Source organism: Octodon degus, unplaced genomic scaffold, assembly GCF_000260255.1.
Source record: "Octodon degus isolate 3935 unplaced genomic scaffold, OctDeg1.0 scaffold00134, whole genome shotgun sequence".
NCBI lineage: Eukaryota > Metazoa > Chordata > Mammalia > Rodentia > Octodontidae > Octodon > Octodon degus.
The window spans coordinates 3,705,979-3,727,752 of NW_004524710.1; the positions used below are offsets into that span (position 1 = coordinate 3,705,979).

A 21,774-nucleotide genomic window follows, 5' to 3' on the forward strand; every position below is an offset into this window, starting at 1 on the left:
AAATCTTTAAAAAATTAAGCTTAGACATCTAGCTTTTCATCAGTTAAGGTTTTGATTAATTTTTATGAAAACATTTTGTATGACATTTGTTTTAGGAGTTAAGTGAACCATAGCAAAACTGAAAAAGTCTCATTGCCTATTAGGTATTGGGGAAACCATGTAATTGTTTAAATAAAGCCTCTGAAATCAGGAACTGGTAAGATTAAGGGTACAAGACAGGTAAAGGGAAACACGACCATGTAGGAAAGGTGTTGTGCATGTCCTCAGTCCAGCTGTTTATTCCTTTGACCTTTCCATATTTGTCACTGAAGAATCTTTCTATCATGATAACTGGCAAAATTAAAGCCTTTGCCTTTAATTTTGGCAGGGTCTTTCTCTGGCCAAAATTGAGGTTCTATCCTGAAGTCAGTGTGTACTTTTCTCATCCATGTTATTAGACTTTTACTAAATGTGTTTAACAATAAATGTATGACATTTTAAAAGAGCATATAAATCTTAGAGGGAGACCCAATTTATATCCTGCAATTCCTGTTTTCAAGCCAGCTTTATGATCTTGGTTGGTACAAAGTAGATCCATGCCATTCCTTTTCACTGCTGCGCAGTATTTCGTTGCAGAAATGTACCACCATGCATTTTCTTGCTGACCACCCCTGGACATTTTGTGACTGCCGCTTTTGCCACGAGCGCCTTCATGCGGATCCTTGTATTTATCTTCTTGCGCAATGTCTGAGGCACAGTTAGAAGTGGAATTCCTGGGGTCACAGAGGATTGATGTGTGACCTCTAACACGGCCACGCGAGTTTATCCTCCCACAGCTGGGCACAAGAGCTTCCTTTCTTTATGCTTCCACTACACTGGGGGGCTTGGGGACTTTTCCAGTATTTCCAGCTCCTTTTAGCTGATGACGAAATCATTAGCCTTTGCTGAGGCTAATGGATGGCACACCCAGAGAAAGAATAAGCCAGTGAATGAAGAAATGTGATGGCTTAATTAAGCAGCAATCATTTCTCCTACAACAGAAAGTTCCACGCCTCTAAGGACCTTGTTTGTTCCCAACCCTTGCATAAAGTAGATGCTCTTAGTTTCTTATTATTGAATGAATTTTGGAGGAAGCTGGGTGGGGTGGGGGAGGGGGGATTCTGCTTTCCCCAGGAGGCCCTGCTCACCGTCTGAGACTCTTTCAGCCCTCACTCTGTGGACTGCACAAGGGAGGCTCTAGCTATTTCTGCTTCTTTAGCTGTGGAGGCCTGCGGCAGGCTTGGCTAATGGGCTGGCGAAGGTGGGGTGTGAACTAGGCGCTTTTTCAATGGGAAATTAAATCTGCTCAGCGGGATCTGGGGAGAAGTGGGGTGGGGGAGGGCTGGTCTGCAACAGCGTGCAGCTGGAGGAGCTGTCCATCTGGCTCTTGCAGGCCTCTGGTTCTGGCGAGGTTATTCTTAGCCCTCTTTTCTCCAGTCTTCATATTCTCTCAATCAGGGCTCTCTTGACGTCGCGGTTGGAGCCCTCCCCTTCCTTCTGTAAAGCATCGCTGTTCCGCGTAGTAATTGTTTCTCTCTTTGGCCTTTCAGAGTGAGTGGGCGGCTCCTTTTGTGCTCACGCGCTTTGCACAGTGCTTCCCACCCAGCTCCTTTCTTGAGTATCACTGAGGCTGGTGGGGACCTATTATATGGGCGGGGGATGGGGCCCCTATCTCCTTGTTTGTTTACAAAGAACTTAGCCATTCCATTTGCCCTGCTAATTATTTTCTCCTAGTAACATCTAACACGAGTATATTTGCTGCCCTTCCTCCTTTTTCCTCCTACCTCATGTGTCCTGAGTTCTGCTGGGTTAATTTTACCTGAGCTTCAACAGGCAACAAAACCAAGGGCAGGCTGCTGCAGCAGAGTCCTAACCATTCCCTTGAGCACTGCTTTCTGTGCTCAGAACGATGGAAGCCAAGGTTCCTGGGGTTCAGTGACATCCCCAGCATCGAATTGCTATGAAAGGTAAGATCAAGGTTTGAATTGAATTTTTTTGATGTTAAGTCCCCAACCTCTTCTTTCAGCCTATGTTGGTGGGATCAAATGCCTAGAGGGGACAGCAGATTACATAAACAGCAAGATGTCATTTGGAGCTGTTAGCTGCTAGTAAGAACTGTGGGCAGTGCAAGGTGCACCAGCCTTTCCACTGCCAGGACACAATACCCAGCACCCACGACTTAGGGGACAGATACTCATCCTGGTTCCCAGGCTCAGAGGTTTCAGTCCCTGGTCAGCTGGTCCAAGGCAGGAGCCCCATGGTGGAAGCTGCTCACTTCTCGTGGGCTGACAGGCAGAGCACAGGGCAGAGTGCCAGGGAGCAGTACGTGTTCCCAGCTACCAACCTCCTACCTGGGCCATCCTAACTACATTCAGCTACAGTGCCATTGGATTAATCCACGGATGAGTAACAACCTGACGATCCTTTCCAGGAGTCTCAATCCAGTCAAGTTGACCATTAAGATTAATTGGCACAGAGGACGTGCCTGGCCTAAGGCATTAAGGCAAAACATTTGCTATAGTTTGGAAGTTACATTGCTCCCTAAGGTCCAAGTGGTAGAGGCTTGCTCCTCAGGGTGATACTGTTGGGAGACAATGAGGATCTTTGGAGGTGGTGGGTGATGGTGGGGTCCTTAGACCACTAAGATGCTCTTAAAGGGGACTGTGGCACCCTGGTCTCAGTATTCCTCCTGCTTCCTGATGTTAGCAGATTTTACTCTCTCATATGCTCCTGCCATGCTGTGCTGCCTTGCTAGTAGGCCAAAGCAAATGGGGTCACCCAAAGTTGGACTGGAGCTTCCAGAACTATAAGCCAAACAAACCTTTTCTCTTTATAAGTTAATGGCCTAAGGTATTTCATTATAGTGACATAAAGCTGACCAATTAAGCATTTAAAAAGCTAAAGGAAAAGAGAAACTACTCAGTGCCCAGTCTATAATCAACCTCCTTGTTGGTGGAAAATGGAGAGCATTTGAATAGTGTCATTGTCATTGAGTAGCTTTCCTTAATGACACTAGTAATCCCGACCTTGGTTGTAGTACAGTAATTCTGTGCCATGTGGCGATAGAAATACACTAAAGATAAGTAACTATATGTTTCTGTTGCCTTTAGAATAGAATTAGAACGTTTAGAATAGAATTGCAAATCCAGGCATAGGAGGATCCTGGGCCTACCTACCATTGCTCCTACCATAGAGTTTACAAGGGATGGTATTCAACATGATAGTACATTAATGGTTGTGACACCCTGATACCATTTTTCACAACTAGGCCAAGATTCTATGTCTCTTACCTCACTTCTTTCCTCTTTCTGTCCTTCCTTGGAGATCAGGGCAACTGGGTGCTCAAGTTAATATGCTGACAGGCAGTGGCCACAACAGCGGATGAACAGGCCCCTCAGGGGACCCCCAAATTTGCCTTCTCACCCTGAGCCTGGGCCTACAGAACAGAGAGGAACAAGTGTGGCTCCCATATTGAAGGAGAGAAACCCCCCTGTGGACCCTTGAGACCTTCAGTCAATACAATTCAGTCAGTGTGTGAAAACTTTCTTTTGAGGGAATTAGGGAGTAGGCCTAGGACTCACGGGCCAGGGCGGGAGCAGGGGCTGACATGTGACCTCCTCAAAACAGAACTGGTTGAGTCTGCAGCCCCCGAGAATGAGCTTTGCCATGTACCACCTGTTACATAACACTGTCCCTTGGAACTTCTACCCTGAAAATATGAGTAACTGTCATGGGGATGATGAGGGTCCACCGAGATAAGGGCGTGAATTTCTCAAGGTGAATTATTCTTCTTGCTTTACATTCCGCCTCCTTGTCGTCTTAAGCCGCTGAGTTTAGTGAGGACCTAAGGAAGCCTTTAAATGTTGCCAGAAAGATTCGGGAGAAAGCAATTCGTAGAATAAGAATTAACAACAGTCTGCCAATTTTCTTCTTCAGAACTTGCCACTTGCCCAAATGCCCTGATTCTACCTTTTTAATTTTTTTCATGTCCACCTTCCTATCCTTAGATGTTCCTGGGAGGCTGCAACCCTGAACAAGGCAGCTGGGATTCTGCAGGATGAAGGTCTGTCTGCCTGCATGCTTCTGCTGCAGCGCAACTGCGACCTGCTCCAGCAGTAGCTGTCTTCAGTTAAGACGCTTGCTTTCTTTCTTCTTTCTTTCTTTCTTTCTTTTTCTCTCTCCTTCCTTCCTTCCTTCCTTCCTTCCTTCCTTCCTTCCTTCCTTCCTTCCTTCTCTCTTACAGCTTTCAGCTCTCTTAATTCTTATTTTGAGACAGGGTCTCACTGAGTGACAAAGTTGCTAAGTCTGGACTTGAACTTGTCACCCTCGTGCCTCAGCCTCGGACCCATGAGACTTCTTCAGTAGTCATTTTCTTGTTTGTCCTCATCTGTCTTCTCATGGGACAGAAAATTTTAAATGTACTCACATAGTACCGTGGTAGCACTTTCCTCCCCGCCCAATTTTTTTTTTTTCCAGAACTGGGAATTGAACTCAGGCTCTTGCGCTTGCCAGGCAAGCGCTTATTCTACTGAGCCATCTCCCCCCCCCTCCAATTTTTATGTTAATGTCCCTGAGCACATTTTACATAAGGCAATGAAAAACAGTTTATAGTTGATACTGTCTACACACAGAATTAGATTCTTATTAATGTGAGATTCCTATCATGGTAAAAAAAAATATAGAACTGACAGTCTATGTACTATGCTGTAAACACTGATTTGCTCTTAGTTTTCACTCCCATTGTTTTTGTTGAGACCCACTGACAGAATAAAGGCTCACCAAGGTAAAGGCATGAGCAGGTCTGAAAAGCAAGTAATTTACAAATCACATCATTTCAGAACAGAGTCAGTTCTTTGCCCTTGGTATGATCTCCCTGGTTCTCCCACTCTCCTTTCCTTTTCCAATTTGACAGATGTGCAGGGCATTTTCCAGGAAAGTATGATCAGTCCCAGCTATGACCGTCCTCAGTGTAGTGGTCATCACCCAGTGGGCTGGGCATTCTATGTAGAGAACGAGTAGGGGGTGGGCTCTAAGCTGTCGTTGAGCATGCGCCTGTAGGTCTCAGCAGCTGGTTACTTGCGTAACCCTTAAAACAGACACATTCTGCAAAACAAGAGAATCCCTCAGTCACACACAGCCCCGTCACTGTAACACAATCCAGTGTCTTTGGCTGCTTCCCGGAGCCACCAGCCAAGCCAGGGGCAAAGCTGGTTGGCAAAGTGGATATGTAATTTGGGGAGGCCAATGTGGTCTTTAAACGCAGCATCTTGGAAATGCCCGTGTCCCAAGGAAGAGGTCACTGAGCCCACTGGCTGGGTGATGCAGAGCAAGCGCCAGGCAAACCAGGTTTCCTAGGCTGGGCCCGCCATGCACAGCAGCTGTTTGCTGCTGGGCAGCCCTCTGGTAGTGCCTCCCTGTCCTCCACCATACACTGGGGACAGCATCTGTCCATTTCATGTGAGAGGATGTCTGCAGGCCTAATGGCACTGACCAAGAGCAGGTCCCCGGAAGTACTTAGTAAGTGGCATCTGGAGTAGCTAGGAGCCCTTCTTCCCTGGGGTCTCCGGGTTGCGCGTGAGCTCCCCCGCACGGCTGGGCGGCACCGCTGAGGCAGAGACCCAGGCGCGCCAGCGCTCCCCGAGTTGGAGACGCTGCTGATTGCGATGTGATTAAACTTCCTGATTGAGGAGCCTCAGCGCTCTGGCCCCGCGCCCGAGGGTGGCAATATTTAGCGCATTCTGCTTGGATCCCTAATTAAGTTATTTTTCAACACTGTCCTTGTCAAGGTCTCGTCCCTTTTCTCACCTCTTTATGGCCCCTTCTCTCTGAGTCCCTGCTGGAACAGGCGAACAAAATAGTGTGGGCTCCTGGCTGCCGGGGCGGCTGCGGCACCCCGCGGGACCCCGTCTCCACACGGGCGGACTCTGGTTTCTTGGCAAAGCGGACTCAAGCCTGTGCGACTCCTCGTCTTCTACCCAGACAGCTTGCACGCGCTCTGCTGGGAAGCGCAATCAAGTCGCACTAAGTGGTTACCCCCCTCCTTCCCATTTTCCGGTGCCCACCTAGTAAAAATAAAATAAAAATAAAGTGAGCCCAGGGCTGACTTGTCATCGGATTGGTAGAGGGGAGCAGGGTCACGTGACTGGGAGTAACCGAGCCGCCCGCACCGCCGCTGCAGAGCCGCCCCGCCCGCGCGCTGACGTCACGGAAAAGCCCGGCCCGGCTCCGGCGCTCGCTATAAACTGCGGGTGGCGCGAGTCGAAAAGCGGACGGCAGCCCGCAGAGCTCCCAGCGATCGGTCGACAGTCCCGCTTCCCTGTGTGCAGAAGCCCACCGGGCGAGTCCGGCCGAGCGAGTAAGGGGGCGTCGGGGTGCTCGCCGGCGCGGCGGGGCGCTGGGCAGGGAGGGGGCGTGCCCGGCCGCGGAACTTTCCGAGTTGCCGGGGCCCCTGGGGTGCGCACCCGGCGAGGATGCGCTCTCTACCGAGGACTCCAGCTCGGCCCCGCACTGAGGCCCCGGTCCGCCCTCCCTGACCCTGTGCGGGTCTGGTTTGCAGCACGTCAGCGAGCGAGGGGCTGCTTTGCTGTCTCCAAACTCGGATGGCTTTCGTGTGCGGAGCGCGGGGCTTGGGGGTGAGGTCTCTGTGTCCCTGGCTGCCGCGCGCTGGTCTTGCTGCTCCAAGGGGGAGCGATTCCACTTCTTCAGGTCGAGCCATCTGGGAGGACAGACCTTGGGACCGGCGGGGCGGTCTTGCAAGGTGGAAGTTGAAGCAAGTTGTTGAATGTCAGGTTTTGGAGAGTCTTTAGCCTTCTGGTTTGCTTCAAGAAGGGGATGGGGCTCTGAGTTGAATCTAAAGGAAGCCCAGCATGGCCGTGGTGTGCTGAGGGTGAAGGCCGTCTCTGAGTCTGATGGGTCTGCGTGGGACCAGGTCGTTTTCCTGCCAGAATGACTAGACAGCGTAGTACCTGTGTGCAGGAGGGCAGAGTCGAGGCTTGACCTAGCGACTGAGATTGCCCCTACTCCTCACACAACCTTCTCTTTGGGTAGTCAAAGAGTATCAGGACGACTTTACTAAACATGGAAGTTGTCTTAAGTCCTGTCCAGTCGGGCCAGGGGCAGTGATGTCATTGCCACGTGTTTCCCACTGAGGCACAAAAGCCTGCAGGATGCTGGCTCAAGTAAGAGCCTTGTTTAGAGAAGAGCAGCTAACCTGGCCATCCGGTCCCAGCGGCGGCACCAACTTGTTGCTCTTCCAGTTGTCTCTGGGTTCCATCCAGCTCTGAGTGGGGAGCCCAAGGCTTCTGGGAGGATGGAGCAAGCTTGTGGGCAGTGGAAGATGTTAAGGGTATTTTTTCTCTCTGCAAATGATAGTTTGCCAGATGAACTAGTTACTAATAGTGTGTGTGTGTGTGTGTGTGTGTGTCCAGTTCAAAGCCTGGCTTGTTGGGGTTTGGGGGCTTTGATTGGTGCCTCTGTTCTGATACACCTAATAAGATGCTAAGATGTGTGATGGACCATGTGTTTGAGTCTCCCTTATGTTTTCTCATGCTGGCATCTTGGTTGCTTTGCTCCCTAGGACTCCACGATGACGCTGAATAATGTCACCATGCGCCAGGGCACTGTGGGCATGCAGCCACAGCAGCAGCGCTGGAGCATCCCAGCTGATGGCAGGCATCTGATGGTCCAGAAAGAGCCTCACCCGTACAACCACCACAACCGCCACTCGGCCATGCCTGAGGACCACTGCCGCCGGAGCTGGTCCTCAGACTCCACAGACTCCGTCATCTCCTCCGAGTCGGGGAACACTTACTACCGCGTGGTGCTCATAGGGGAGCAAGGGGTGGGCAAGTCCACCCTGGCCAACATCTTTGCGGGTGTGCATGACAGCATGGACAGCGATTGTGAGGTGCTGGGAGGTAGGTGGCCCATCCCCAAGAAGCTTCTGTCCTTGGCAGTGGTCCAGGCAGTGAGGTGATGGGTCATTTCTCTGCAGAGTTGGGAGCTGATGTTGTGAATTTTTAGGACTGGATGGGGAAATGGAGCCCCCAGAAAGGCCCTTGTACAGGCTCCCGGGACAAGAACATGGAAATGCTCTCAACTATCTCAGGGTCAGAGCATTTACTACTTCAGAAGCAGCTTCGGTGCTGAGCTATAAATCATGACTCATTGATGTAGCATTAATTTCTCTTCTCACTTCTGGAATCCCACGAGTCATAGCTCAGCTAGAGTCAAGGGAAGGTAGGACCAGTGTGGGATGGTTGAGTCTCTTTGTAAAGGTTGTGAGTGGCTGTGGCTAGAAGCAAAGGAAAAGCTAACCTTTGGGAGGGTTATTGTGTTGGACATTTGCAGTGGGGCTGCTTTACAAGGTGTTTTATATTTGCCGTTATTTACTTTGATCCTCAAGAAAGTCCTGTACTCATGAGTGAATGGAATTTCAGGGAGACCAGGTAGCTGACCTAGAATCCCCTGATGGGGAAGCTGGCTTTGGAATTTGGGATTTTGTGACCTTAGTTCAGTGCTTTTCCCATTTATGAGACATCGTTCTCCCACCTTCCATTTATAGACCCCTGCTGTGGGCTGTATTCACCACATATATTTTTGGTAATACAAGAGTGGAACCAGTATTTTACAAGTGATGAATTGGAAGCTTACAAAGTCCAGTGACTTTCCCAGGGTGAAAAACCTATGCGTAGTATGGCCCAGATTCAAACCTAGTTGTGGTTGGTCCCAAATCTCCTGCAGTGGATTTAAGTTCCAAGTATTATTAGGTATACTGAACAGTGACATCAGTCATGTGCCTACTCTGAGCTGGGTTCTAGGGGGCGCCTGGAGGTGAAATGAAGAGATACCTTAGGAAGTAACTATAAAGTGCTTTGGGGACTTACATAAACAAGGGATGAACTGTGAGTGTAGTCCCTGTTCTTTGTCCTTCGCTGAGCTACGCCCTGGCTCTTCTTATTTTTTATTTTGAGATAGGATCTCACTAAGTTCTAGGACTGGACTCAGTCATGTAATCCTGCAGTCCTCCTGCCTGACCTTCCAGTATGCTGGGATTACAGGCCTGTGCCACCATGCCTGGAACCTTCTGTTTGTTTTTAAGGGGAGAATACACAGTTAAAGGACAATAGACTTTGAGAAACGTTTGTCCATTAGAATAGGGTGGCGTGTCTCCAGAGGGTGGTATCCCCAAAGGCATAGAGAATTGAGGCCAACTCCTATCTGGAATTTGGGAAGCAGGCTTCCTTATTTGGGACAGCTGTATTGTTGAAAGACAAGGGGGAGAGAGAGAAAGGATTTTTACCTCCATAAACTGAGCTTGTGGCAATGAGAAACATCTTAAATGACCCATCTGTGCCCTGATTTATGCCATCTAGGATCACGTCCCTTGTTTGTAGGTCCTGTTTGGAACCATGAATTCACTTCGTGTTTCCCAAGAGGAGGATTTTCCAATTAACGCCCCTGCATTGTCCTGTCTTTTTCTTTCAGCATTAACCATAAGAAAAAAAATCTATGCAAATTTTTATCATTGTCTCTCCTAATAAAGATGGATGTTGTTACAGTTAACATTGCAACAGTCTTCTGACTCTCCGCGCACGCTTAATGCCATTCCTGCATCCATCCATCCATCCATTCACTCAGCCATCCACTCATTCCTGAGCAGATACTGGACATACACTGCGGAGCTGGGCAAGGCACTGTGGGTGTGCAGCATCCTGGGCCGTGTCCCTAGCGGGGCTCACAGTGCATGGAGGTCAGACAGATGACTTGAAAGAGTTACAGGAGAAAGTGCAGTGAGAAAGTGGAATTCGGGGGAGTAGTTCTGGGTGTGGAAATTAGAGAAGGCTTCATGGAAGAAGGGGTGTATAAACTGGGCTCTCAGGACAGGAGTTTGGAGCCTTGAGCTAGAGGAGGAGGGAGTCTGCGCTTACCAGGGAAGTACGCAAAGAGCACTGCACTTGGAGCCTGTTAGGTGGACTTGGACAGGCTTGACGCAGGCTTAGCTGGATGCTCTTGGCTAAGCCCCTTGGCCCCCTGAGACTTCCTCATTAGTGTAGTTGGGGTGACTCTTCATTAACTGTGACGGGGATTAAAGGGAGATAACATTAGGCATGTATGTAGCAGTGCTGGCACATAGGAATCATAGAGCAAACATTGGTTACTGCCAGTTGGGGAGGCACTATTTATTTCCTTTTCATGAGCTTAGCTCCTCTATTTTTTTTTTTTTTTTTTCTTTTCTGACTGGGTATTGAACTTGGGACCTTGCTCTTGCCAGGCAGGTGCTTATGCCACTGAGCTATCTCCCGGCACTTTAACCTTTAGAACTGTGTGGTTTTATTCTTCTTGGCCTCTGGCCTGTCTCCGTTCCCCTTTGTACCCCATTGCTCTCCCCTCAGCTTTCTCAGATGATTGGAGGAGATCTGAGCGAGGAGAGAAGAGGGCAGTGCCTTAGAGCAGGCATTTCTCCCAGGGTTCCTGGGGCCCCCTGTGGCCTGAAAGTAGAAAGCAAGTGAAAGGGATGGGAGGGGTGTGTGTGTGTGCTGGAGCTTCAGAATGTTCTGGGCACTGCAGGAGTCAGTCCTAGCATGAGACACCTGTGCAGGTTCCACTCAACAGTGAGCCAGGTTTGAGCCCAGGAGGCCTCCAAACTCAAGGGGTGTCAAGGACAGAATTCTGTGTAGGAAAGCTTTATTCAGGGTGCGTGCAGTAGGCATCAGGGCTATTGCAATAGGAGAGAGAGATTGGGCTCAACTCCAAGTACAATGAGAGCAAGTGGTGATTTACAGCCAGGGAGCAGGTTGTAAAGCTCTGTGATGGAAAATTACTAAGAAGGGACATCAAGGTTAGGGGGATTCCTGCTAAACCAACAATAGGAGTCTCGTTGAAGTTGGGCCAAGGGCTTAGAGCTCAAAGGTGGGCGATGGGATAGTGGGTAGGACGTGACTTGGAGGGGTGGGGAGAGTCTGGCTGTGCTGACTCAGCAGGATTCTGGCAGGATTTCACGAAACTGGGCTGTGGGAGGACAGATGTAGAAACTCAAGGTGAAGGCTGAGTGCTGGAGCCTGTTTGTCAGAGGCTGATGCAAGTCTGATCAAGGAAGGTTTTGTCAGGAGGATTAGATGAGGAGAGACAGACCAGGCCGCGCTGGTCTGGGAAAGAAGCTGCTGGCTTAAGCCCCCTGTAGCACCTCCTTGGCCCCAGTGACCTTTCTTGCTATGTAGAATGTGTGTGGGGCACCCAGGCTTTCATCTTGTGAGGCCACCCAGACCCCTATTGCTGAGAAGCAGCCCAGGCTGATAGGCCTGACTCTTGTCTCTAACTCTGAGCAAATTTCAAAAAACTCCTCTAGAGGCCTTCGATCTTTGATTTACCTTTCCCTCACCTGATTAATACTTGAAAAGACTAAAATGTGAGCTGACTACCAAAGGAGGTAGAGAAACCTAGAGCTCTGGTTACAAGGACCTGGTTAGTGGGAGGCCACCCAACAAGATGCGTTGGGTATTGGTGGAGTCCCTGAGGCATGCAGCCAGAAGTGACATAAACCATTGGCCTGCTTGGGCGTGATGGGTTGGAGGAGACATTTTGCTTTCGGTCTCTACTCTCCAGCCAGTGGCTTTCGTGCAGAGGTCAGGTCAGATAGAATGATCCCATCAGGAAACTTCCAGGATGTCGGAGCATCTTGTTTCTACTTTGACAGCTGTAACCCTTAGCCCTTTTTTTTTCTCTAGATCTTTCTTATCTCTGTTATACTAAGAGAAAGTAGGGTTGGTTTTACCCTTCAGTTGTTGGAACAGCTTGTTGTTTTGTGAACTATTCAGCAGATCCCCTGTACCCATTTTTGAGTGGTAAGTGGTAGCTGAGGGCAAAAAAAGTGTTCTTTTGAGACTTCTGGGAGCTGGTAGGAGTTTTAGTGAAAAGATGAAAACTGTGGTAGTAGAGGGCCACTGGCCCTGCCAGGCCCGGTCTGTGGGCCCCTCTGCATGCTGAGGCCAGGCCTGCCCTGTAGGCGAGCATCCCGCTGAGGTCTGCCTCATGCTGGCACTGTGCTGTGGACCCAGGAGCAGAAGGGACAAGACGGGTTTCTAATCCTCCAGTGGGAAGCAGTTTCTTTGATGAAAAGAATGACATTTGAGGAGATGGGGAGATGGACGGATAGCGCCCCCTCTAGTTAACATTCTTCTCCTCTGTCCCTGTTTTCTTCCCTTTCCCTCTCTTGACTTCAGCTTCTGGGTAAGGAAACATTTTCTATGCAGGGGTGCTTGTTTCCATGAACCACTCACTGTTAGAATGCCCTCCTCTGCCTGGTGCCCTCACCACAACACTCTGAAGCTGGAATTTCCTTGGAGTAGGGATGCTGAGCGTGGCAAGGGCCAGCTTCTCATCTGAGCAAGTGAGGGCAGCAGCTGATGTGGAGTTTCTGCTGTGTGCTCAGGCTCCATAGGTGTGACTATCGCTGAGCTCTAAGGGGTGGGCAGTGTTACTGATCCCATCTCACAGATGAAGAAAGCTGCAGGGAACGTGCATAAGTGGTCCTGTCCCACATAATTAAGAAGGGCTGGAACTCAGGTTCTGATTTGTATTTGCTGTGGTCACAGCCACATGTTATGTTTATCATTTGTGCACATATTCATTCATTCACTCACACATTCATTCCGTGGACATACTGCTATTGATTACTTGCACTGTCCCAGGCACTGTCCTGGGTGCTGGGGGCCATAGTGTACAGCAGAAATGCAAATCTCTGCTCTAACATTCTGGGGAGCAGGAGAAACAAATAATAAAATAACTAAGTTTCATATATTGCATATTAGGTTACAATAAATACAAAGAAACAAAATATGACAAGGGGCTAAGGGATTTTGGTGAGGGTGAAGTGTTGCAGTTTTGAATTGATGGCAGGGTATACCCTCCCTAGAAAGCAGCAAAGGAGCAGTCTTGCGGATGTCTGAGGGAAGAGATTCTAGGCAAAAGGACCAACAAGAAAAATGATAAACTACTAAAAAAGTTATTGCTTTTAACCAGTGAAATCCCAAATAGGAAACTTTATTGTGAAAACAGGAGAGGGCTCAGTTGTACACACATGGGGGATGGGCATTCTGCTCATAGACACCCAGGACAGCCTCCCTGTCACCCCTCTCAGAGTCCTCCAAGCTGTAGCTGCTTTGGCCTATCGTGTGGTGCTTGTCCTTCACCTCCACTCAGAAGGATCTGGCAGGCAGGGAGTAAATTTTCCATTGCCAGGGAGGGGGTGCGCTTCTGTGCTACTCAAGGCTGGAAAACAGCCCACGTAGTCCTGGGGAGTGGGGTTGCTGTTTATTCTAAAGGAAGAAAAGTACAGTCTGAACAGGGGTAGCCACAAGATGTTTCTCTTGTACCGCCCAAAGAGGAGACATGTCTCTGTACTCAAACTCTTGAAATGGCCAGTGTGTGCAGGGGCCCACCGCTGAGCAGTACAGTGGGTTTCCACATAGAGCTTATGAAAGTGGAGCTCATGGTTAATGCTTGCTTCCTCAGAGCCTCATCTATTGAATGAGTCAAAAGCTCTTAAGTGAGTTTATCCTCCTAAATGGTTTCCCTGTGCAAAAGCTCCAAGAATGGTGAAAATGAATACCTTGTCATTCAAGTGGTTTGGGAATTTTTAGTAAGTGCTGGAGGAATATACATCATATATTGTTGAAGATGACAAGATTAGTCATTTACCTTTGCAGCTACCTGTATAACTGTATAATTAGTTGCATATTTAGGAAGTTTATTTTCTAGTGTAACTTTCTCTGTGGCCTTCGTAGGTCAAAGTGTTGCATATTCACTTGCTCTAATATCAATATTCATTCTTTTCTAGAAGATACATATGAGCGAACCCTGATTGTTGATGGGGAAAGTGCGACAATCATCCTCCTGGACATGTGGGAAAATAAGGTATGCAGACCCTGGAGCTCTTGGTGAAGTTTTTCAGAGCTCACCCTTCAACAGGCTGGTATGATGGTGACCTTGTTTTACATAGTGGCTGTTGCAGATGAGGTAGGCTTATTTTCTTGGTTAAAAGCATTCACTTCTGAAAAGCAAGACTGTTCTAAGGAGTGGGTCATTCACAGATGAGCTCCAAATAGCAAGCAAGTTGCAGTGCTTTGCCCTTTGTTCTACTAAAAAACCCACAAAAAGTGTGTTTGCTTTAGGGAATGTTCAAACAAGCACAAATGGTATTTTCAGCCACATAAAACCATCGTGTATGAAGTTGACATTCTGAACACTAGTCTCCAACATTTGCTTTTGGATGTCTGAGCATATATGCTAGACCTTCTGTTTATTGAGAACTCTCCTGTTCACACAAAGGATTCTTATTTTTATCCCCTGGGAAAGGCAAAAGGAAGTTTTTAGAAAGTCAGAAGAGGCCCCTTTTGGGGTAGCTTCGATAGAAATGCTGTTTGGCAGAGCAGCTATGTAATTTTTCAATTCAAGCTGTAGAGGAAATTGGAAAGAAACAAATTTGGACATGAATACAATGCAGAATAGCAATATTTCCAGCCCTCAGACCTTTGTAGGCACAAAGACTGTGCATTCTGGATTCCGGGGAGTTCCAGGTGGCTTTCTGGCTTTTTGTCCTCTGCATTTCCCGACTGGCCTGAGCTCACAGAAGGGCTTCCTGTCTCTGTAGGGGGAGAATGAGTGGCTTCAGGAGCACTGCATGCAGGTTGGGGACGCCTACCTGATCGTCTACTCCATCACGGACCGGGCGAGCTTTGAGAAGGCGTCGGAGCTGCGGATCCAGCTCCGCAGAGCTCGGCAGACAGAGGACATTCCTATAATTTTGGTTGGCAACAAAAGCGACCTGGTGCGGTGCCGGGAAGTGTCTGTGTCAGGTAAGAGGGTTGGTGCCCCACCATGGAAAGCACCCTGGGGTCACTTGCTCTTGCCTTCACACAAGAGCTCTTCCTTCTTTCCTGAGGCTGGAACCAGGGCCTTGTTAAAGCACTACATGGAGCTGTATGTGGCCTGTCTAACACTGCTACCATTCTGGTCTCCCTGCTTTATCCATCTGGTTTTTGTGGGATTCCAATCTCCCGGCTCCCAAGGGTTTCCTGGGAGCTTTCCCATTATTCTTTCCTGGAATTCTTTAGGGAAGAGATCACACTCAGGGATTGATTAGGGGGATTATGGGAAGGATTTTTTGACTCCAGCTAGCATCAGTCCCTCTAAGCCTTGAAAATTCTATACCCTCCTACTGTGCCCTGCCCCCATCCCTTGCATTTCAGTTATGTCATCAGTCACATGGTACTCAAATATTTTTGTCATACTAGCTCAAGGTTAATTCCTATTTGCTGAGTAGGTCCCTAAGTGATTTAAGGGCCCTTGGGATTTTGTTAGCCTAATATAGATATTGTCCCTGGTACAGATGGAAAAATAAAATACAGTACTGCCAGGACCTGCTCAGGAGAAAAGAAACACAGTTGAGACAGTGTGCTCAACTAGTTGGGAATGTCCTGCTGCTGGGACATGACTATCTATAGCAGTCACTTCTTGAACACAAAGAAATATTTGAAATTAAGACTTTCCTAGGACAGCCTGAATAATTTGCTATAATTGTATTTGTAAAATCCTGTTTTTTTTTTTCTTCAAAATATCTTATCACAGCTTTTTTTCTCTTTAAAGAGAGGAAATCCAAGTAGTAGGATTTTAATTTCTTATTGAGGAAACTGAGCCAGAAGAGTCTGGTTTGAGAATTGAACAGGTATGGCTTCACCATCACATACAGGCTGTGTGGACTCCCTCAAGTTTTTAAAAGACCTCCCCATTTTCCTTGTCTACTTGAATGGGAGGTCATAATTTATTTTCCAAGATTGTTATGAACAGTGAAAAGAATGAACTTGGCCTAGTCCTTGGCCCATACTAAGTCTGTAATCAGTGGAGTTAAAGGTATTGCTTTGCTGTTGTAATCGGTACCATTGTGTTTGAAGACATTGGACTTTCACACAGGGAATTTAGGGTGCACCAGATCTGAAGTCCGTCTCTCTTGCTTCCAGGAGCTCTTCTGCTAGCCTCATACCCTGGGAGGGTGTGTGTCCTAGTGGGTTCCTCCACAGGAGGCATAGCTCACTAGGCTAGAGCTGCCCCAGTGCAGTTTTCAACTGTAGTCATCTAACATGGCTGCATGTGCCCCGCCATCATGCTCTGCATCCCCTCTGACTCTCCTCTGTCCTTTCTCTCACCAGAAGGGCGAGCGTGTGCTGTTGTGTTTGACTGCAAGTTCATTGAGACCTCGGCTGCTGTGCAGCACAACGTGAAGGAGCTGTTTGAGGGCATCGTGCGGCAAGTCCGCCTTCGTCGGGACAGCAAGGAGAAGAATGAGCGGCGGCTGGCCTACCAGAAACGGAGGGAGAGCATCCCCAGGAAAGCCAGGCGCTTCTGGGGCAAGATTGTGGCCAAAAACAACAAGAACATGGCCTTCAAGCTCAAGTCCAAGTCCTGCCACGACCTCTCTGTGCTGTAGGCGCCCAGCTCCTCCCAGATGTCCTCTCATGGGCGTCATCGAAGGCCCCTGGGATCAGTAATCTATATTAGATTGGATGCCTAAGTATTGTTAGATGTGGCTTCCTCCATTGCAGCCAGGAACTAACACGTCAGCCTCATGGGCAACAAAACGCATGGGAAGTGAAAGACGTTCGCAGAGTCAGTATTTATTTATAGGAAAACGCCTGACCCTGCTACTTGGACACCCAAGGTTTGGTACCAGACCTATTGAGTGTTCACAAGAGTTTTCTCTCTCCTCTGGATAGTAAAGAATTGGAGCTTAGGAAAGATTGCCTACAAGAGGAATTTCACCATTGGAATTTTACCCACTGGTCTTCCATGTGCATTGGCGGCCACTGGGTCATAAAGAGATGTAGGAGCGCTGTCCCACGGCTTATGCTGAGGAGGAGAGCTTCTTGCGTATGTTGTTTTCTGGAGCTCGGACTTGTGGAACTCAGCTCGTCATGGTCACAACTGCGATTGCTCCATCAAACTGTGAAAAGAAATGATGGACCGTGCTGGAAACTAAAGCTTAACTTATAATTTTTGTTCAGTCCCCACAGGGATTTGTAGGGTTGGGAACCATGCGTGTACCACGTATAGGTTCAAAAACTGAATCTTTGCTTATGTGTCTAATACTTTTTTATTTGGGGAATATTATTCTCATCAGATTCTACTTAGTCAAACCACTATTTTTTGTTTTGTTATTTTTGAGATCGTGGAGCCATTGTGAAAATATTTTAAAAGTCTGAATTATTCATAACCTGAAGTGCAAAATGCCAAGTTTTTAAGGACTGAATTTTTATAAAACATGTTGCATAAAAACTTCCAATATTCTGAGTTGACCCTTGTATGTCACAGCTTTGCTCTATTTATTATTTGCAAAATAACCATTTTAACATTTGATAAACATATTTATGAACATATTTCTTAATAAGGAAAGTGTCCATTTTATTACCATTTTCTATCTTTTTCAAAATATGCAAGTTTTTTCTATATGTCTTACAATAAAATAAATAAAATCTTTGAAAGCAAAGGTATTCTGCTTTCCTCCTCCTATAAGATAGTTATGGGGCTGGGGAGATAGCTTGGCCCGTCTAAGTGCCTGCCTGGCAAGCGCAAGGACCCAGGTTCAATCCCCAGTACTGTATGCTGTGAAGGCCCAGGAACCTTGGGTTTGTGCCAGGCAGGCCTGAAAACTGAGCAGGGTGGTGCACACTTGTAATCCCAACGCTGGGAAGGCTGAGACAGGAGGATCACTACAAATGAGTCCAAGCTGCATAGTGAGACCCTGTACCAAGTAAATAAATAAAAGATTAAAAAAGATATTTTTTTTATATAGTCTTTACAACAGGTATATTCCAAAGAGACCCATTATGTTATTTCATTTTTTTCATTAGTAGCAGCGCAGTCATGATTTGTTTTAAAGAGGATTCCTGACATTTTTTCTCCTTTGGAATCATGATTCACAGTAATGCAGAGTTATTTTTAGCTCATTCAGTTGGGAGGTATTTAGGGTCATCTAGATGCTATGCTATCGTCAGAGCCAAATAGACCGTTTACTTTGGTCTGGCAAATTCCTGCATGAACAGATGGGCCCCACTTTGTTCCCTCAAAGCTCATGGTCTTAAGCTTGGTTAAAGCTTTAGGGGAAGTTAAAAAAAATGGGGGGATAGTGTTTTTTGTCTGAGATCTAGCCAGGCAAAGCTTTCAGATTGTTGTCCTCTCTGACACTAATGTGGCCTGACAGTCACATGGCATCCCTGCAAGGGCTGTGTGCAGGAATGGGGCACCTTGCGGGGAACTTTCATATCTTCTCATCTCTCTTTCACTTTTGCATCCCTGTTTCTCTGAGTTTGGTCAGACACACACCCATAACAACCACGACACTTAGCACATTGTCTAAAGTGAACACAGAATGAAAGTGATCTATCTCAGACACTTATTTTCCAAGTTGAGGGCAAAAGTTCCATCTCTGTGCACTTTGCATCTCGAGTGGCTCAAGGAAATAGTGCAGGGAGGTAATAAGAGTAAAGGTTCTGATTGGATGGGCCTGGGGTGACCCTTGGCTGTGTCATTTAACATTGACGAATCTTTGAGGGAAAGATGGGCTTGCTAATACAAGCCATATAAGGTAGTTGTGGGATGAGCATTTTTTAGTCTGCTGTGCAGTATATAGCTTGAGAAGGGCCAGTTTTCATTGTTCATTCTTGTATACCTTTCCTTCTGCATAAATTTGAGCTAGTTTTATGTCTGCTTACCCAATTCAAATGGAGACTCCTTTCCATGAGTGACTGCTACTTTTCCTTTCCACCCCTGTGTTCTGCACTGACGATGGAAAGACTTTCAGAAGTTTCTTCCGGAATTTGTGGCTCCTCTCAGGTCCTTTAGGAGCAAGCTCATTTCCCCGCAAACTAGAGCAGGGCCGTAAGGACTTAGTGATGTTTGTGCAGATGTTAAGAGCTGGGCCAAGATGGGGTCACATGGAACTCCTGGTCATTGCATATTCTAGTTTTCAAAATGTTCTTGGGCACATAGTCCTTTTCTTCCTCACGCCACACAAGACACACACACACACACACACACACACACACACACAGCCAACACAAACTCATTATTGCACTACTGTCTGTTCTCAGACCCAACTGTCCCCATTGGTCTTTCAGGCTCTGTAGCCGATGGCCCGTATATCCCAAGCCTGCCAGAGCAAGGGCCTGTTCTGGATCATCATACCTAGGCTCCTGGATTGACCCATATAGGACAACACAGGCTGCTTTGCATCTGAGAGGCCTCTCGGTTTTGAGCTGCAGCCCTGGGATCAGACTGGCTTTCAGCCCTTCCCTGGAGAGATGCAGGTGAAGATCTGTGTTCTGTTCCAGCCTCAGCTTCCCTCCATAGTGTGGACAGCAGGATGCCTGTCTCCTGGGGCTGGATTGAGAGTGACATGAGGCCCGCCCAAGCACAGGCCGCCGTTAGTGAGAACAGTGGCCATCCTTACTCTAATGTGGTGTCAAGCCTCCACTCCTTCATGCTTCTGAAAATGTTGTTGATGGGGGCTGGGAATCTAATGGTGACCAAGACATCAACCTTGTCCTCAGAAACCTTTAAAGCAGTTGATTTGTCCTCCAAAGCCAAGGAAGGTAGCATTGGAACTAGAAAGAGTTTATTTTTTAAACTTGGATGTATTATATTTGGAAAAGATGGATTAACCTTCATTAAATCAAATTCAAATAAAGGGAAAAGTTAAAATGATTAGCTGGAATGTAAATTAGGCTTTAAAAAATTCCATTTTTGGAGGTGGGTATGGTGGCACACACCTGTAAACCTAGCCTTTGAGAGACTGAGGCAGGTGGATCCCCTTGAGTTTGAGGCCAGCCTGAGCTACATAGTGAGTTCAAGGTCAGCCTTGAACATAGTGAAATATAGCAAGATCTTGCCTCAAAAAACCAAAAATAAACAAAATATTCCATTTGGGGGAAGTGGTTGCATTGGAGAAATGTTGGCTTTTATGCAGTCTACATTTTTGCTTACTAATATATGAATCAATACAGGGCAAGAGGCCAGTTAAGGTGCCCCTGCTCATACGATGTGCTGAGAAGAATGCGTGGTGGGAGAAGGCAGCCTGGCCTTCAAGGAGCTTTGGCCATGGAGCATAGAGGCAGGAAGTGAGATCAATGAAGACGACTGCACAAAAGCCTGAGTGTGATGTAGAAGACAGTAACAGCCATCAGAGACTAGAAATGAGGCTGTGGGAGAGTGAGTGGAGGAAGATCTCTTGCCTGGCTGGTGCGGTCCCAGATGGCATCTTGGAGGAAGGGGCACTGGACTTCATTTGGAAGACTGCTCAGGATTTCCCTAGGTAGAGTTGGTGGAAAAGCAGAAAAGGGGCAAGAATGGTCTACATAAGGAAAACAGCACAAGGAAAGACATTGGTCTCATTTATGAGAGATATTTGATTTGTTCAGGAACTTTCTGGCTGTCATTAAGTGAAGTAAATGATGTGTGGAGTCAGAAAAACCTAACTCCTGAGTATAGTGGTTTGAACATAGCTGTCCCCACATTCATGTCCCCTTGAACTTCAAAATATCACCTCATTGGAGGAACAGGGCCTGTGATGGTTGAGCCTGTCAACGTGGCTCTGTGAGGAGACTGTATCCCAGGGCCCTATGCTTGTTAGTGGGGTCATATACTGGCTTCCTAGGTGAATGTACGAAGGGGTGGGCAGGTGCAGCCTTTGGGCATGTGGCTCATGGCACTCTTGCCTGTGTCCTCCTCCCTGTCCCATGAAATGAGCACATTTGCTGCACAGTGCCCTTCCACCTTGAGGTTTGTGCCCTGGAGCCTGATGAACATGGCCTGAGACCTCTGAAACCGTGAGCCACATAAACCTCTTCCCTTAAGTCACAGCCTTGGGTATTCTGGCCAGCAATGGAAAAGCTGCCTGAAATATGATCTTTGACGATGTAAAAGTTAAGGATCTCAAGATGAACCCATTCAGGGGCTGGAGAGATGGCTCCGTGGTCTAAGGCACCTACTTGGAACAAGCTTGATAAAGCACAGGGACCGCGGTTCGATCCCCCAGCACCACATACCAGCCAGCTGCGCCCCCTGCCACACACACACACACACACACACACACACACACACCCCAAATAAATGTTAATAAATAAATTTAAAAAAAAAAAAAAGATGAACCCATTCAGATCCAATGTGTGGCACCTCTCTAAGGGAACAGAGAGCTTTGGGCAAGAGGAGCCACACTAGGAAAAGGACACGTGGAGACTGGAGGGACTGAGTCACAAGCTGAGGAGTGTCCGTGAGCCCAGAGCTGGAGCGTCAAGGAATCAGCCTCTCCTGGAGAGGACTTCACAGGGAGCGTGTGCCAAGCTTGGGTTCCAAGTCTCTAGAACTTCAAGGGGCTCAGGTTTTGTTGTTTTAAGCCATCAAGTTGATGTTAAAGCTTAGCAGCCCTGGGAAAGAAAATGCATGGGGGCACTGTTATGTTTATGTCTGGATGTCCTCCCTAAGCCTCTGTGCTCTTTGGGGGACTTTTGGGAGGTGATTGGATTATGGCAGCACAACAGCCAGTGGATTAGTTCACTAATGAGCCTATAACTTGCTGTTAGGGGTGGGACCTGGAAGAAAGACCACCGTGGGTGTGGCCTGGAAGGGTTTACACCTCCCTTGACCCCATTTCCTGGCTGTGTCATAGCTGTTTCTCCCCTGTTGTGCCCCTCTGCCATGCTGCACTGC

At 47.7% G+C, this 21,774-nt stretch overlaps 1 protein-coding gene across 2 annotated transcripts; it reads left to right on the plus strand.

The window, feature by feature from the left end:
• Positions 1-6,255: 6,255 nt before the first annotated feature.
• On the plus strand, positions 6,256-17,529 carry Gem (GTP binding protein overexpressed in skeletal muscle). 2 transcript variants are annotated; one of them, XM_004641308.2, is made up of 5 exons: positions 6,256-6,373; positions 7,595-7,934; positions 13,856-13,932; positions 14,669-14,873; positions 16,224-17,529. In XM_004641308.2, the coding sequence occupies exons 2-5, from the start codon at positions 7,604-7,606 to the stop codon at positions 16,499-16,501; spliced, it is 891 nt and encodes a 296-aa protein (XP_004641365.1). In that variant the 5' UTR covers positions 6,256-6,373; positions 7,595-7,603; the 3' UTR covers positions 16,502-17,529. The 2 variants fall into 2 exon arrangements, with proteins under 2 accessions (XP_004641365.1, XP_023557151.1); XM_023701383.1 differs by lacking the exon at positions 6,256-6,373 and adding an exon at positions 7,261-7,363.
• The last annotated feature ends 4,245 nt before the right edge of the window (positions 17,530-21,774 follow it).

Excerpts from the sequence above, each read along its gene's own strand:
- Gem (XM_023701383.1), top strand. The coding sequence starts at position 7,328 with ATGGAGCAAGCTTGTGGGCAGTGGAAGATGTTAAGG. Across the intron at positions 13,933-14,668 it reads TGGACATGTGGGAAAATAAG|GGGGAGAATGAGTGGCTTCA; the intron begins GTATGCAGACCC and ends CTGTCTCTGTAG. Across the intron at positions 14,874-16,223 it reads CCGGGAAGTGTCTGTGTCAG|AAGGGCGAGCGTGTGCTGTT; the intron begins GTAAGAGGGTTG and ends TTCTCTCACCAG.